Genomic DNA, 18,781 nt, shown 5'->3' on the forward strand with positions numbered 1-18,781 from the left:
TAACCACAATTATCCAGAAAAAGCATGTTTCTGATAGCTCTACTTTTTCTCCAGTGATAGCACTGCTTGTTCTGTGGTTGCTATGGTAATGTGAACGGCTTTTTTAATGTTCAATCATCATCTTGTGAATAAAATGTATTAAAAATCATAGTGCAAGAATTTGTCAGAATATGGCCGGGGTGGGGTGGGTGTCTGTGGGGGTCAAATCATTGCAGAGATAAGTGATAAGTTAGCTTAACAACACAAATAAGTATGTTGTGTTGCTTTGTGTAGATGTGTGTCCTTGCTTGTAGTGACTTATATCAAAGCTCCATAGGTTTATTAGGGCATGCATGCTTGTAGCTACATACCGCAGTATTAATCTTAACCATTATGTTATTATAGCTTATAGTGAAGGCAGAGCAATAATGAGGATCAAAATTTTAGTGAGGTCAACATTGTAGAAATGTGCCCTGCTTCTAAACTTTTAATATAATCACAATGCTGAGTGTGTATTGCATGAATTGCTAATTTCTGATCTCTGTTATATTATACTTACATTATTCCATAAACTGCTTAAAGCATTAGGTAGACTGTTTGTTTATGGAGTTAAATATTTGGGTTTACTGTCCTCTCTGTGCATGTGTTTGTCCTCCTTTTCTCTCTTACTTCTTATCATTAATTACTAGAAATGCATATATAATAAAATGCCATCTAACATTGCTGCAACTAGCAAGCTGATTTGGCTAGCAATGGTACAAGTATTTGGTACTTTGCATTTTACAAACTACCATCTGCTCTCATGCACACTCATGTTTATATCATATGTTCTCACGTAAATGCAATGTTTATTATGCCATAGTAATGTCAGAGCTTATCTCTCAGCAAGAACTTAAAGTTTAGAAGCTTAGTGTCTGTTGAGCACTAAACATAACAAACAATGAAGTCCACTGGCAAACATACAGTGTCCTCAGCTGCTCTAAGGTCAGTTGGGAACTAATCATCGCTGCTGATTGGGTCTTAGAATGCAAGTTTTTTCACATAGTAGGCTACATTCTGCCATCACATTATCGTGAGGTTGCTGTATTCATATTGAATTTGACAACTACGTGGGAGGGGGAAAAACCCCAAAACCTTCTAAAACTACCAAGGTCTGGACCTCTGTGTAGTCATAGCTAGTTTAAGCCCTGAATGGCAGCTTGTTCTGGCTAGATATTGTGTTGTTTTGTTAGATCGCTTGCTTGTTTTCAGTGACAAAAGATACAAAAGGTCAAATTGATCAAATTGCATCATCCTGTCATTGATGTACATTGATGGTTTGTTTAAAACACATACGTATATTTTACCATTTTAAAAACATTTTTAACTAGTAACTACCTAAATACTAATACTAAAGTAATACCTTGATAATGTTAATAATAATTAAAGAAATGCAATTGGTAAATATTTATCTATATCCTTTTAACTTAATCAGACAGATTCATGAATAATATAGTCATTTGCTTCTTTTTGCTGCTCACCATTTCATTTACCAACTAAACTCACTCTTGTAATTGTTATTAATTATAACTGTAATTCATTTTGTAAAGATTCTTGGCAGCAGACTTTGAGAATAAACAAATTGCCCTGTATGCCATAGCTACATACATGTCCTCAGCTCTAACATTTTGCTTTTTAATGCACCTATTAAAAGGAAACATTTAAAATATATTTACTTGTTCCCTTTTCTTCAAACTATCATTACAAAAAACCTCAAAAGAATTTACAAGAAAAATGACATAAATCACTTGCACATTTTCCATGTACTCTATTTGGCAAATATTTAATAATAATAATAATAATAATAGTAATAATAATAATAATAATAATAATAATAATAATAATAATAATAATAATAATAATAAACTCTGCCTAAATACATGGCATGGATAATCTTACCCAAGGCTCATGTTACTTCATTTTCACTTTTTTTTTTCTTGATATTTAAGTGAACAAGTCACCTCTGGCCATGTAATCATATGCAAAAACATTAAACCTGTTATTATCCATAATAAAAGAGGGATCTTTTTGCGATGAGATATTTTGTTTGTTTACCATATCTTTCCATATTTCCTCCCACTGTTCAGCAATCTTAACATAACATGAAAAATGTTGACAGTTTGACAGTTTGTATTCAGCAGTGCAAGCACAAGGCTGGAGAGCTTCCACCAGTTTCAGAGTTGTTGACATGAACAAAAGTGTTCTAATGAGTTCACTACAGTTTAACTCAGTGGCTTAACATAAGTCCATGAAATATAAAATCTGTAGCTAGAGAAGATAACACTTTCTATTTTCTATTCGCTTGTTCTTTTTTATGCCCAAAATAGACTGTTTCCATCTCACACATAGAAACTGGCTACCCTGACTCCCTGTTTGTTTTTGAATACATATACAGCTACCTATGTATCTATAAGTGCTTGCTTGGTGTAGTTTGGCATAAATCTAAAGTGCTTCTAAATAAAATGCTGCTATTATTATTATTATTATTATTATTATTATTATTCGCAAGGGTTTAAGGCTTATATATATATATATATATATATATATATATATATATATATATATATATATATATATATATATATATATATATATACATATGAATTAAACAGTGCCACTGAATAATCCAAGCCTTTGACTGTCATGTGAAATCAACCACTGTCACTCAAAGGCCTTGTACCTCATTTTTAAAAGTACTTTAAAGTCAATACCCACTCTTATATATTATATGAAGATTAATAGCCTTTTCAAGAAGGACTGTAGCTAGTAGTTGTCTAGAGCAAGCAACAGAAGGCGTGTGTTAATAACTGTCAATGACAGCCTTAATTATATACCTTCATTTTAAGAATTTATTAGCTGCAGAAAGCCACTGTTCACTAAGGCACACCTTTTGGTGATAATCAGTTACTGACTGCATAATTTTCTTACTTGGAGTTAATGAGAAAAACAAGTTTACAGAAGCAGGGATCTTTGGAGCCATTTTCAAGACATGCAGCAAGGAACTTCAGGCAAAATATTTTAGCATGGTGGTGCACATATGACTTGATCGATGGAAGGAATGTTTTTTATTCTATAAAAAAAAAAAAAACTTGAACAATAGCTATCATAAAAGTGTCCATTATCGAATACTACATATTGTCCATCTTATATGGAAACATTGTTTTCATTAGTGATTTACAGGACATAAACACCTTCCATATAAAGCTATTTGAGAGTAGATGGAGTTGAAGAGTGTGGCTGGTTGCTCTATTTTATGGTCATTTATAATTTTTAGATAGAGACTTTAATTATTGCTTTATTAATTTATTTCAAACTTCATTCAATCTCGTAAAGGGATAGTGTATAAATCTCTTTTAGTAAACAGTCTTATATTTCAGTTTTGGGTTTATTTATAAATGCCACTGTCTTCATATAAAGCAATAGGCAACAACCACCAATTTTTTCACAATTGTGCCTGTGAACTGTCATATCTCAGTGACAAAGCTACTTAAAAACATTGTTGTAACTGTGTGAAGAAATCATAACCAGAAGCATGTGTGAAGCATTTTGATATTTACCTCAAAAATTGGTAAAGATTTTTTTTGCTTTGAGGGGTACAAGCAAAATATATGCATCCTCCTGGCCTTAGTGGATCTTTATGATAGAGCTACAATGAAACCTAGGCCTTTGCAGTACATCTAGCATACTTCATTAAAAACCCACACCTGCTTCAAAGAAAGGCCTACACACAGACTATACAGTATTTAACGGTGTGCTAGCTGTTCCCCACATACATTAAAACTGTGAAAGGAATAAATCAAGAGTGGCAATTGTTGTAAAACATGGCCATAAAAAGAGTCATTTTGATTGCCCTCCACTTACTGAGGAAGTGCTTGACTATGAGGAATGGCAGACTGCTTTATGTAAATCGGCAGACACAAAGGCTGCTATTGAACTGTTAAATTGCTTTCCAAATTTCACTCATCCATACCTGTTATTGCCCTTAGTCACTTGAGCCATTGACTTTAGCATTTCATGATTTATTAAATGCTGCTCTAACATCTCTGTAAATAAAGTTTAAAATATTGTTTACACACACACAAAACAGTCATTATTATATGAACCCACTAACCTGTAATGAACAAATCTGGTGAATCAAGCACATAACAAATCAATGGCAGGTTTGGGATGAGAAAATAAACAAACCAACAGATCATGTTGATAACAAGTGAGCAAGTGGAGGTAATTCCCATTGCACTTTCAAGCCTTTCCTGAAGCGAATCTAATGCTTTAGTGGTGAGCTCACTAAATGAACACCAAACCACAAGCCTAAAGAAAGAGCTAAGGAAAGAGGACTAATGGCATACCTCATGTCTGTATGTTCAGTCTGAATCAGAACCCTTGAGCAAGGAGCCTTGTGGAATGTTTTTGAGTGGGAAATCTAATGGAGGACAGGGATGTAAGCAATCAGAACAGAGTGGGCAAGAACAGATTACCACAAAATGGCTGGTGCTTGTCAAGGGAATCACAGTGTTGGAGGTTAGGCTGGAACAGAAAAACCACTGGAAAACCGAATTTGGGGAAAGGCATCTGGTTCCCATAATCGCATTGTATCACAATTGGTCTGGCCTAAAGTGGCTTTAATGATGGCCGCATATGTGCATGTGTGTCCACGGTGGTGCATTGTATGGCCTAGCAAAGTGGTTTAGCTGAAGGAGTCATGCAGTAAAGAACCACAAAGGTTCAATGTTCTGCCAGCCGAGTTAATTAGCAGTTCACCTTGCAGTTAGAGTGGTGTGTCCAAAGAGGCCTAGAAGCACAAGTGAAGCTGGTAATTTTCCAATAACTGAAGTGTGCCACTACTCAGAACAATTCCACACTTCCACACTATATACTCCCAGTTTTACGTAGTTTTTGTGCTGGACTTTGAGGCTTTATGGACAGGAGCTTATATCCCACCTTTCTCCCTCTATACTAGAAATGCACAGTATTTATGAGAAAGTGCAAGCGATATAATAGTTTCCTTAACAAATTAGGACTTCCCTCAAAAGCTAGTTTATGTATTGCTGTTTCTAATAAACACTACACTTCACAGTGACTACATGCAGCATTGCCAAAATGGTATTTTTATTTTTAAATGTTAAGGCATTTTTTTCAAGGGGTGCTTGTGACTTATAGTTTTATGTGTTTTATATTCTAATGACATATAGTATTTCTAAAGATAAACCTTTGACTTCAATTGATGTGCTAGATGGTTATCCTTCTTTATTGACCTTGGACTTTCTTCCAGAAATCTAATAGTACCATTAACGATTGAGACCAGCTCATAGCATTGCCATGATTTTCATTTAGAATGCAGAGTAACCGATGCCTCATTATTTCCATTATGTCCAGCTATGTGTCATTTTATCATTTGTTCATGCAAAAAAAGAGAGCTAACAAAAGGTCTACACTTGATTTTTGATGTGGTATTAGCATTAGTTGCTGTCTTTCAATACAGGGATTAATGTGAATGCCAGCAGACTGTAATGATATGAAAAATGAGAATAAATAATACAAAACAACCCAATAGTTTTGGTACTCTTCAGGAGCAAACACGCACTGATGAGCTTAACAATTGTAAACAACTTGGGAAAGCTCAGAAGACCACAGAATGAATAAAGAATGCTTTCAATCATGAACAAAAACCTGTTGAACACAAGTCAAATAACAGTTCGCTAAAAGAACATAAAAAGGCTGGAGACATCTCGGACAAAGTCTTATGAACAGATGGAATGAGGAAAGTGAGTAGGAAAAAAGAAACTACTCATGGTCCAAAGCATAACACTTCATCTGTGAACCATGGTGACATGGGTATGTACAGCCGCCAGAGGAACTGCTCACTTGTCTTTACTGATGATGTGACTGCTGACAGCAGCAGCAGAACGAATTTTGAAGTATACAGACGCATCATAACTGCTCACATGCAGCCGAATATTTCAAAACTGAATGGGCGGTGCATCACTTTGCAGTAGGACAATGATGCAAAGCATTCTGCTAAAGTAACAGTGGTTCGTTTTTGGTGACAAAAGTGAAATGTCATCATGAAATTCTCCAAAACAAGAAGGGGCAAAAAATGGCTACATTACAGTCACTGAAAGAGCATCATAAAAGATACATCTTCCACACTGCAGGATTGCAGCCAAGTAGAAAAACATTTATCTTGTTTAATTATTTTGTGATCTAACATTGAGTATGTATAAACAATGCTGTGATTTATACATGGATTACCAGTAAAGGGGTAATCACCTCCAAATGAACAATCAGCACTTAACCTCTTATGTATTGTTTCCTTTTCTAAATACTACATTGTACTACAGTGCCAAAAATCCCAGACTGTCTAATTACAGCACTGCAATAATCCTATACTTAGCTTGTGTCATGTATAAAAGTTATCACATAATTAAATCTCATTGCTAATATTTATATACCCTTCCCTAAGTTAAGAATTTGCTTTCAGTTTTAGCCATGTACTTCTGTCACCTGAGACTGTGACCCTTCTTGGCTTTATTTACATTTACATTTACATTCACTTAATTTGGCAGATGCCCTAATCCAGAGTAATTTATAGAAGTGCTTTGTAGTCTCCATCCAAAACATCATGCTAGTACAAAAAGGTCACGGTCTAAGAATACCATCTAGCTAAAACCCTGTTAGACAGAAGTTAGTACAAGTTGGTACAGCAAAAATAGCAGAATAAGTTATGTACTTTCTTTCTTTTTTAAAAAGTATTGCTCATTTATATGCATAGTGAAAAGGTAGATATTCAGTCTTCCTCTGAAGCTACTTGGAAAGTAAGGGAAAGTTAATTCCACCACCTGGGTGCCAGTACAGTGAAGAGTCTTGATGCATGTCTTCCTTGTATTTTGAGGGATGGAAGATCAAGTCAAGCCATGCTAGAGGCTTGAAGGAGATGTGGCGCAGAGAGAGGGGTTGATACAGTAAATATCTTCAGGTATGTGAGAACTAGTCCCTTTTTGGCTTTGTAGGCAAGCAACAGTGCTTTAAACTCTGATGTGGGCAGCTACAGGATGCCAGTGGAGGGAAGGCAGCAATACTTCAAAGCCTTTATCTCATCTGAAGTAAAACTGAAGGGCTTTATAAAAGAGATGCTGCTATCATTGTTGTGATGATTCCACAGATGCATTCTAGATATCAAAGTGATCTTTGGATTTTAGAGTCTTTTTTTCAGTATCACTGTGAAGTTTCTCCTATAAATATATGAATTTGAATCTTCGCAATTGTGGCTTCCACATACATCAATATTTGATTAAATACTCACTAATGTTTACAATTTCTCTGACAGGACTTGATGGAACAGCACTCTTGTTGCCACTGAGTTTTCTAACAACAAGCTTAGAAAATATATACATCTTATAATTTTACAGCAGTATTGCTGTTGCTTGAAAGCTTCTGTTGTCACAGTACAAATATCCTGTAATAGATTGCACTTCTCTGGTTTCACTTGGCCTCCTGAATAAACCAGATTGAGTCTGGCTGATTTGAAATGCCTGTCAACACTAAAACTTGTTCTATACTTTTTGTACAATATGAACAGCCTTCTGAACAGCCCCATATGTTATCCAGATTCCTGGCAGCCTTAGGATGGCACAGATGTCAATCCTTGTCACTTCTTGTCCTCCTTATATTGGGTTTTGCTCATTTTGGTTTCTTGTACACTCTTGTTATTGGTACAGTTCCAGATGTATATGTAATATAAAATTACATTCATCAACACATATTTTGTTTCTACTCATCTGCTACTGTGACATGGTTGGCATTGGCTTTCAATGTGTTTAAGGTTTAGCAATTTACACCCACAATTGTATAACACTGACAGTTTCAACAGCTGACAGGAGTCCCTATGTCTGGTATTCCTATCCTTCATGCTCTTCTTGAACTATACTGGCACATATCCTTATGCAGACAAATTTGAGTAAACCAGACCTCAAAATCCTATTCCCCCCTAGAGTCTATGGGGTTTTTTTAGGTGCTGAAAGAAAGCAATTGTGAAGTATCTTTGTTTAGCACAAATGGATAATGTAGTAATTCTAAATGTAGGGATGGATGGCTATCAGTGCAGGTGTGATTCATATTTGATTCCAGCTGTACCACCTCTAGCTGGTGATCTTTGAGAATGTGTTCGGAAGATGTGTTATACCTTTATTGCTAGGCAACACACATTGCTTTCTTGGCATTTGGTATCTTTCCTCCTCTCAGATCAAAGCTTCTCATGTGACAAATGAGAGGCCTTTTACACAGGGATCATCAAATTCTCAAATGACTTGTGGACATTTAAATCTAATGCACAAGTTCACCAAACTACAGAGTATGTTTACAGGGGATACCAGAGCTTAATTTGAGCCGGATCCTGCTGGAACAGGATATAGTACACATAAAATATAGCACACTTGGGTTCCGGAACCTTTTTACGTGGATCCGGTACCTCTGCAGTGGATGTAAAGTCTCCCGCAGCAATATCAATTCACCAAAAGTAAAACAGATCAACAAAAAAACGGCAATAGAAATGCTCAAATATTGCTAATAGCCAATCAGTAGTCTCTTTCACATACTGTAACAATCATTTCAAGTTCAGAGTTCACCTGAATTCGTTGTCACGAAGCGAAGCCTACAGTCAAGTAGCATGCATTGTATAGTGTGTCATGGCGAAAAGAAAGCAGTTATCATTACCAGCATTTTATAAGAACACAAACAAAATACTAAAAAGGCAAGAGTCCAAGAGAGCGAGCAGCAGCAGGTTACTGGTGAAGCAGTTTGGTGACCATTCCCATGACTAGCAGTGATAGTGCTAGCCTGACTGTAGAAGGTTTTTAGAAGCATTTACGAGGCTAAACGTTGTCAACCAGTGCATATCTTTGAAAGTGAGATGAAATAGAGTTAATAGCCCATGCACAGTCCTTCGGGCTTTTAGGGAGTACAGGGACTCTGGAACTGAAAAGTTCCAGAAGGGCTGAGGCAGTTGATGGCTTCTGTGAATACTATACTAATCTCGAGTGGATTGATTTCTCCAAAATCAATCTCATTTGTAGCTCACAGCGTGCATCCCTTCTCATCCCCACCATCTTCGTTGTTTTTGAACATCGTGGGTCCACCGCTTACAAAGTTCAATCCCGAGCCATTTGTGCACTCATGGATGCATAAGGGACACAGGAAAGAGTAAAATAACACTGACATGACAGCTTTGTGGAATATTTTGGTAAGACGATTTTTTTCTTGATTATGTTGTGCAGTTAATATTTATTGTAAGTACGCTTACTGTATGAAACGTAGCTTTGTTTTTGAAGTGCTTTTGGCAAATGTATTTTGTAGCTAGCCGAGGTGACAGCACATAAGCTGATAGAATGTGCAATTCATAAATGTTTCCCTTTGTACTGAGAATACTCAGTGCTATTAAGTTCGTCTGTACCGGTGTGATCAAGTACATAGGCCTACCTCTCAGTATTTAATATCGTTGGCTACATGAGATACTAGAAGCACTTTTACATGTCTGGAAGTTCAAGGACCGGGACCTTCCGTGTGCCTCCTGACCTACCGGATCACTACCCTCTTAGTGTCCTGGGACCTGCAGATTTACAAATGAAACACTGGAGGATACTGTAGGTAATTCATATCCATTTTCCAAACAGGACTAATATTATAAATATAAACTTTCATTTCTGCCTCCCACGTTTTTTTTCCTGACTTGTCAAACTGCCATGATAATTAGTAGCAAGTTAGTGTTTGGACTCTCTTAAATCTCCTCTCAGCAGAGGTAAGGTATAAAGCTGATCAAAGTCCAACTGGAAGATGTTTTATTAACAGGTGCACTACATTATGGATGAGGCCAAGGGCTGAGCTCCTGGGTGTCTCCAAGGTTTTTCTAATCCTGGGCAGGCCTACTGCATAATTCATTTACCATGACACACTGTTCCTTCAAATAATTTCGGAGGGGAAAAAAACCCTGGAAAAATGCAATTCCATGCCAGCCATTTGTGCAGACACTTACAGGCTGACTGGAAGTCATAAGGTCTAGTAAAAAAACATACAATAAAACCCCCAAATAGTTTGTATATATCAGTTCCATGTAATTACACTGGGAAAACAAGCCTTGAAAGTTCAAATGCTATATGCATAACATGAGGAGGATAATATTTTACAGGTTACAGCTTGTTAAGCTAATGCCTCTGCGATTCTAAAATTAATGTCTGAGAAACAGAGTTTCTGGGCTAATATTCATGTTGACTTTATGCAGCCTTTACTGTGTTCATGGCACACATTTTGATGGATTTTGTTTCAGAAGAACAGACCTACAGATCAACATGCTAAATAGAATCTAGAGTGTAGGTACCTTCACATCGATATGGATAAATTGTTTATTATAGTTTATAAGTGTGATAGTAACTGTCACAATATTGATTTTGAGGCGGATGCAAATGCAGAATTTCAGTGAAACATACAGTGAAACAACACAAGACTTACATGGAACAAGACGTGATACATGGAGACAGAACAAGCAAGAGGTGAATGAGACATGTGACATGGTGCAGTGGCTGATGGGAAATGTAGTTCCTAGTCCTTTTTCAATATTACATGACAATAACATCCTTGTCCCATTTTTGAAAGAGAAAAAAAAGCTTAAAATGATTTATTAAATTCACCCTTTGGTTTTTGTTTCTTTAATTGCAACCCACTGCAAGAAATGATTGCACACAGTTAATGGCGTATTTCTTCATGTGGTCTAAATGTATCTTCATGCATTGCTAAACTGACACTTTGTTCAGTCGTGATTGTTGCACTGGTATTCTTTTTCCATAGACCAATTAATCTATTTAAATAAGTCAACATAGCTCTAGTAAAATGAGTTTGCAAATTATTTGTCTGGAGAAAACCAGTGGCTAACTGCTGAGTGCTTTTTCCAATAGTTTTCTAAGGCTGTTCGGAGGATTGTCATTCTCAAAATTCCTAAATAATAAAAGTTGACATTATTTGAATCACAATCTCTCCAAAACATTATCTGGAGGCATGAAATGGAACACATATAAAGAAAATAATCACTTTTCCATCTTGGTTTTCTTCTTTGTTCTTTTTATACTGCCAATGGAACTGAGAGTTTTTAAATGATCTATGAGTTACAGAGCCCATTTCAAATCACATGCATCTTTACTGTTCATCACATAATTTCAGATCATTGTCACATGTAAATAAAACTCATAAGAACAAATCACTTCATTTTCTAATAACCATAGTATCTGCATCTTGAATTAGTATGCAACTTCACTGGCGGAGAAGATAAAAATAGCCATTTCAGAAGTGTTGCCTCATTGGTGTTCTGTCAGTGGCACATTGTGATTGAACACAGAATCTTAGCATCATAAAGTGCTTTCACTCATGTAATGGATACTGAAAATGATTCTCTGTTATATTATATGAGAAAAAAAAAGTTTTCATTGAACCTCTAGTTCCTCCAAAACATCTATTCTTAGTGTTTTTCTAGTGATTTTCTGTTTTAGCATGGGTTGATACACAGCACCCAACAGAGTGATTGATGGCTGAATAAAACCACCTTTACCACCTATCTTATTTTAACTCCAACCTGAAATGTGTCTGGTAGGTGTCAGTAAATGCAAAAAAAGAATCCCACTCTTTTCACAGCTTTGTGGACCTGCACCATTATACCCATTCAACTGTGTGCAGTTGAATGGGTATAATGGTAAATATATATTAAAAGATATTAAAGATATAAGATATTAAAATATCTCTGCGAATATTTTATCCCAACTTGCACGGCCTGCTTTGACCCGGATAATGTGCCGCCACCTCTTGACTGTCAGACCCACTAATGTGTTAATATGGCTCTATGTTTGTCATCCTGATTGCAGATGTTTTTGATCTCTGTGATACAGAATGCTTCTCTAATCGCTTGGGCTCAGAGTACCTCAGACTCTTTTTTTTTTAAAGAAGGTCCAGGCAAACTTTTATTGTTTAGTAAACTTTGGTCCAGCTTAGTTCTACAATTGAGAAAACCATTGCAGTTGGATTTGCTTGACCATACTTATCCATTGGTTTTGTTTATAAACTGTAGGCTTAGCCTATTGTATGTAGTGGGCGATGAGAAACAATCTTTTTCTGACACTATGACTACAATAACACACACACACACACACACACACACACACACAAATACTACAGAAAAAAAACATATCTAAAAGTCACAATTTTTGGTGATTTGTAAATGAGAATGTGTGATATTTCCAATCCCAAGTTATCCGAGGTTTTACCTTCAAAGACGTACAATCATTCATGCAAATCAAATTCAGCTCTTTGCCATAGTACTTACAGGGGGTCCTAGGAAGAGAAAAAGAGAAAAGAAAGAAAAATGGTTATAATTTGGGCAACTTAGCAGACAAGAGATCAGTTGCTCTTTCAGGAGATGTTCATTAGCAGCTGTGTCTTAGATGGTCCATGACATTGTTTCAACTCCAAATTGGTCTAAAATAACAGTTATAAATATATTAGGAGGATATGCTTCCGGCTGCTCTATTTCAACGTACAAGTATCACTGCATCTTATTTCTGCAAGCATGTAGATTCATGCACTGTATTAATACTCACTGCATATAAAATTAGCACTTAGGCAAAATGTCCACATATCTTCTTTCCTAACTTTCTTTCTTAATGTTTATGTTATACATCAACAATGACAGGGAATCGGATATAGCTTTAACCAGGAGATATGGGCTGTTACAAGGCCCTCTTTCCTAACTTTCTTTTCAATCACATCCTTTTGTCCAATTTGTCCACAAATTTACAAAGGAGTTTATTAATATGCCTTCATATCACCCCCTCCCCCCTCCCCCAGTAGTGCAGTTTTGCCTTCTAATGTGCAACTATTAATTTCACAAGGAAATATTTGTGTATAATTATACAGAAATAAATAGATAACGACTTGTAGTTATGCAATTTATTTTCATAAATGTTTCTCTAAAGTCTGTCCTTGAGAGTAATATTTGAGTAATGGCATATTTCTTCAGCTCTAAAATGTTGTTCAAATTAATAGTTAACTGATGAACCATGAGGGTAGGAGAAGCAATTACACTGTATAGCACTCTGAAGTCTGAAAAACCTTGTCATTTTCTTTCCTAAGCTCTAAAACCTTTTTCAAATCTAAAGATTTCATTAGAATACTCTAAAAACTGCTGGGACAAGAGAAGGTCAATAGTTAATAGATGTACAATGGCTTTGTTTATAGATTCTATGAGTATCAGTTTATTCATACAGTATGAGGAAACACAGCAGTCCTATCTTTGCAAGCTTAGTCCAAAAACCTAAGACTGAATATAAATAACCCAGCTTCTGTACTGGAATACTCTGAATGTTTGACAAAGTCTACCTTCATGATTAATAGCTTCTTGGCAAGGTGGCAAGGTAAACTCTGCGTGATCATAAGAAAGAGCAAGTAATTATTACCTGCAGATATGACATGAAGGTCTGGAACAGCCTTGGATACTGACAGCTGCATAGTTCATGTTTGGCTAACTCTGTTATTTTACCAACCATCATTTAGAGTACCCATATGTATTATGTTTACTTTGATAGCAGTTCATTACTGTTTAATGCATTATCATTAGGATGCTATAACTCTTTTATGACAAAATCCCTCTGTGGAACTGAAAGGAATCTGTTTGATTTGGTTACTCTCACCATGCTTAGAAGTAGCAGCCTTGTCATAAAGCAATACAGTCTCCTCCAAAGCTATTGTAAATGTAGACTGAAGACGTTTGGGTTTGAGATCAAGAGATGAATATGAGAAGAGAGTTTAAATTTCAGCTTTAATTTCCTGGTATTTATATGTACTGTAGATGTGTTAAACGAGATAGAACATAGCACATTTTGTATCAGACCACCCAATTTGTAGGCGAGCAAAAATATTGGAACATGTGACTGACAGGTGTTTCTTGTTACCCAGATGTGTGTCCTGTTAGATTAATTGTTTAAACAATAAATAGCTCTTATCATCTACTCTTGGTTTTAGCCTTCAGTTTCACCTGTAAAGACTGCATTTGTTGTTAAAAAGGACAAGCCAACGTGGAGATCAGAGAGCTGTCTATGGGAGAAAAGCAAGCTATTTTGAGGCTGAGAAAACATGCACAAACATGGGGCATATCCAATACACCACCTGATGAAACATTGTGAAAGTTGTGAAGAAATCCACCCCCCCCCCCCCCCAAAAAAAACAAACAAAAAAAAAACAGTCAGTGACATCACAACAACCTCCACAGGCAGGGGTGAAGGTATCACAATCCACCATTCGAATAAGACTACAAGAGCAGAAATATAAAGGTCATTCCACAAGATGCAAACCACTCATCAACATTAAGAATCGGAAAACCAGATTGGAATTCACAAAGAAATACAGAGATGAGCCACACAAGTTATGGAACAAAGATTAACCTCTACCAAAGTGATGGGAAGGCCAAAGTGTGGAGAAAGAAGGGATCTGCTCATGATCCAAAATATACAAGCTCATCTATGAAACATGATGGAGGTAGTATCATAGCTTGGGCTGCTTTTGGAACAGGCTCACTAATCTTTATTGATGATGTAACTCATGATGGTATCAGCAGAATGAATTCAGAAGTTTACAGGAACATTTTGTCTGCCAATTTACAGAGAAATGCATCCAAATTAATTGGGAGGAATTTTATCATGCAGCACAACAATGACCGAAAACACCTCGCCAACTCAAAAAGGACTTCATCTGGGGGAAAAGTGGAAGACTTTTTAGACTGAGAAGTTAATCACCAAGACCTTAACCCAAATGAGCAGCATTTCACCCCCTGAAGTGAAGACTGAAGGGAGAAATTCTCCTGAAACAAACAACAACTGAAAGAGGCTATGGTAAAAGCCTGGAAAAAAGCATCACAAAAGAAGAAGCCAATAATTTGGTGATATCACTGAGTCACAGGCTTGATGCAGGTATGCAGCATGTAAGGGATACTCAACCAAATATTAAGGGTGATTTATTTTAATTTACTTCAAGACTCATCTGTTCCTATAATTTTGCTTGCCTAAAAATTGAGTGGTCTGATATAAAAAGGTTCTATGTTTTATGTTGTTTAACACATATATATGTAAATACCAGGAAATAAAAGCTGAAATCCTAAACTTTTGTATCATATCCATCTTTTGATATTAAACCCAAATGTCTTTGGTGTATAGCACCTCATTGCATCTCTGTATTTATTTTATTCACCTGACAGAAAGACCTAAACTGGATTTGAAATATTACCCAAAAATAGTTAGTACATGTCCCAATGGTAATTTCACCTATAGTTTCTTATTGTTCATATACTGTATATACAGTATAAGTGGAAAAAGGGTAAGAGCTGTTTTTCAACAACTTGCTGGCTTATATTTATTTTTTATAGATCTTGCAGATGGCTTTCTCTATAGAGCTTTATTGTTTTGTTAAGCAATTTATTTCATTTGGATGGTAAGCTGCTGGAATGAAACCTTTTAATAGATTTTTTCCTGTGGCCCTTTGGTCAGAAATGCAAGGACTCTGAACTACTCAGAAGATGTGAATAGGCACCTACAGTATGTGTGTGTAAGTTCATTTAAGTACTGACCACCCATTTTGCACAGTCATAGATAACTGCCACGCTCTCGCTCAACAGCTATATCCCTCAACCGCTAACCCCACCTATGACTGCTCCAGTCAGCCCAGCCAAAAAACGCCCGTGCCTCCTCAACCCCAATTCATGCACCCTAATTCTGAACCTTAGTTGCTGGGTAAACACTTTGGTGTTTTTCCAGTTTGCTTTTGCCCCTCATTTAGCTGGTTACTTTGGGCAGAGTGCAACCGGATAAAAGGATGTTCCATCCTTCCAGACAGTCTTCTCACATGTTTGGTGTTTCTCACCTAGGAAACACACTGATCCTCATTTAACTAAGTAATCAAAAGATCTGCTGAAAATCATTCTCTAATCAAAGCACTATACATATAAGTTGGATGGAGCCAAGTTTCAGTTGATGAATATGAGATATTCTTATTTGTGTGATACACAATAGATATGTAGCTATGATACTGAAATAGATATTTTTTAATGTGTTCACATTTGGGAATTGAGTACTAGCCAATGTTTTTCCCTACAGCCCAGTATCTGTCTCATATATACAGTATATCTCAGTATATTTCATTCTTTGATGAGGGGGGAACCTGGATCATAAGCAGTTTTACTTCAAGTGGACCATTAGTCTAATGCATAGAGGTGAAGGTAAAAGAACATCTCAAGAACTCATTATTTGAGCATCAACTCACATTTGTTTTGGCTTGTCTGTGCACCACATCCTAAATAGAAGTGTGTGTGTGTGGTCGCAGACCAGAGCTGGAAAGTGCAAATCTGTCCTGGCTGAAAGTGTGTGGCCCAAGTGTAAAATGCCTTGATATGCTAGGTCTGGCTGTGCAACATGCTGATAGAGCAACACAAGCATGCAGTTCATATATCAGCACAATAAAATGAATTGTTGTCTTATTGTATACTGTTCTATACAAGACTGTACACTGTTACACATTGTTCTTGCTGGCACTGGCTACTTTTCCAGTCAGGTTATCCACAGGAGTTTTTTTTCAGTTTTCACTGCTGCATAAAGCATCCTCAAAAGTACACATCAAACCAAAAAAAATCGACCAAATTTTTAAGCATCATGCAAAATAACAACACAATGCATCACTTTCTCTCTTGGCTTTGAAGTGACATGCATGGTGAATGGTAGCTTGAAATATATACCACAAGAATATATACACAATCATCCACTCAACCGAAAACACATCTCCAGGCCATTTACAAGATTTGAAATTAATTTGGCAAAATTAAGAGCAGAGGACTTTGTGTGCAGACATCAAAAGTCAACTAGAATATTTGGCCTGTCTCCTGATTGTGTTTAATTCCTGCAACTTGAAAGCCCACACTGAAATTAATAATAATGGAGTCCAATGTCCTGTCTGTTCTATCAGTGACTGCCTTCATTTCCTTTCCAATGAGCTAACCACTACCTCATAGTTCGAGCTCACTGAGGAAAAAGCTTTTATATGCAGTGATTCAAATTTATATGCAGTCATTTTCTTTTCATGCAGTGACTACCATTGCTCCAATAGTACCATTGTACCGTTTTCAACCCCTACACCTCTCAACACTTGTGATCATTAGTCTTCAATGTCCTTTATTTATCCTCATAGCATTTCAGATTTGAGTTGTGTTTTTTTTTGTTTTGTTTTGTTTTTTCATTATAGTTTGATCCGGCATCCAGTTTATATGGTTTGTGGGCAGGGCACCATTGATGTGAGTCCTCCAGAAATGAATTAGGTCTATTTTTTGCACGATTTGATGGTCTGTTCAAGGTATGAACTTCCTACTAAAGGTCCAATAAAAACAGAACTACCAGACGGAGAATTCAACTCTTCCGGACGCTTGCATTTTAAGTCTCCATCATTTCATTAGGAAAATGTGGAAGGAGTACTTATTACCCTTTCATGAATAAATTCCATGAATGGGTCTTGTTACTTGTTTTGAAAACTGTCTGCTGAGTAAGACGATGTGTATACTGAACCGTGATGTGTTTGAAAGGATTCACTCACCAGGTTCTCCGTTGTGTCCTCTTCTTCCTCGCTTTCCCGGTGGGCCTAGAATGAAAAAAAGAAAAGAAAAAAAAAAGATTTCCTTAGAATGTTTTTCTTGTTTGATCACAATAAAATCCTCAGATATTCATAGTTTCTGCTGTAGACTTGGTCAAATGTTAAATAAAAACTACTCAAAGTGTGTTCAGACTGAGGTTTGTTCAAAAAATGTCTTTGTAGGCTTAGTGCTTTTTTGGGTTATCCAAGGTTCATTAAGAATTTAAAAGTCAGAATCTAAAATGAAAGATGACTCTGTCTTATTTTACATGGACTGTCTTAATTTGTCTTAATTACATGGACTGTAAAGTATAATGTGCTGGAAATGCAGCAGAGAAAAGTATTTCGAAGTCCTAAGTATTATTGATGGAATCCCTGCAGAAGATAAGAGGTTTAACTTAAACTCCTGCACCACACGAGTAAGTTAAAGAAAACAATAAAACAAATAGAGAGTGTCTGTTAAATCAATTCAACCATTAAATAAGTTTCAGGTACCTAGCCTGAGCCAAGGACAAGAATGCTGAGTCTACATATTTATATATTCATTAATTTGCCAACCGTTAATATTGCATCTGGTAGTTGTCTCTTTAGTTATGATGCCTTTCCTTGTCAGGGCCAGCAGCTGTGAAAGCAAAGTTTGTTGCCTGAGTGAGCCATAAATACAACAGTAAATGGTTACTTGCTATTTCACATCACTTACAGTACTTCTTTGTTGGGCATGAAGATCCTGAACCTTTTTATTTGTCACTAATAAGTGACATGCTCAAATGGTGCTTTGTGCAAAAGTAGTGTGGCGAGACACTTTTTTCGTGCATGTTTCCTGTAAGTCACTGGATTGTTCAGTGTAAATTCTACGCAGTTCAAGTGACAAAGGCTCTATGAATTTTGCTCCAATTTTCATTAATTAAGGTTTGCATTACAGGGGTGATTTTTAAAAACTGATAAACAATGTGTACAACTGACTAAAAGGCTTAGTGCAGATACTTTTTAATCAAAGTTTTACAGTTCATGCTGCTCAATGGCCAGTTGTCTGGAGTTCCAAAGGCCATGAGTACTGAATTCTGAAGTTAAT

At 36.4% G+C, this 18,781-nt stretch overlaps 1 protein-coding gene across 1 annotated transcript in view; it reads right to left on the reverse strand.

The window, feature by feature from the left end:
• Nucleotides 1–18,781, reverse strand: part of LOC128609978 (collagen alpha-1(XXV) chain) — a 169,931-nt gene that overhangs the window by 67,841 nt on the left and 83,309 nt on the right. The window contains exons 3-4 of the mRNA XM_053628952.1: nucleotides 17,674–17,718; nucleotides 12,374–12,381 (exon numbers count right to left, since the gene is read on the reverse strand). Of these exons, the coding sequence (XP_053484927.1) occupies nucleotides 12,374–12,381; nucleotides 17,674–17,718 (53 nt within the window). The remainder of the gene's footprint in view (nucleotides 1–12,373; nucleotides 12,382–17,673; nucleotides 17,719–18,781) is intronic.

Source organism: Ictalurus furcatus, chromosome 7, assembly GCF_023375685.1.
Source record: "Ictalurus furcatus strain D&B chromosome 7, Billie_1.0, whole genome shotgun sequence".
NCBI classification, from domain to species: Eukaryota; Metazoa; Chordata; class Actinopteri; order Siluriformes; family Ictaluridae; genus Ictalurus; species Ictalurus furcatus.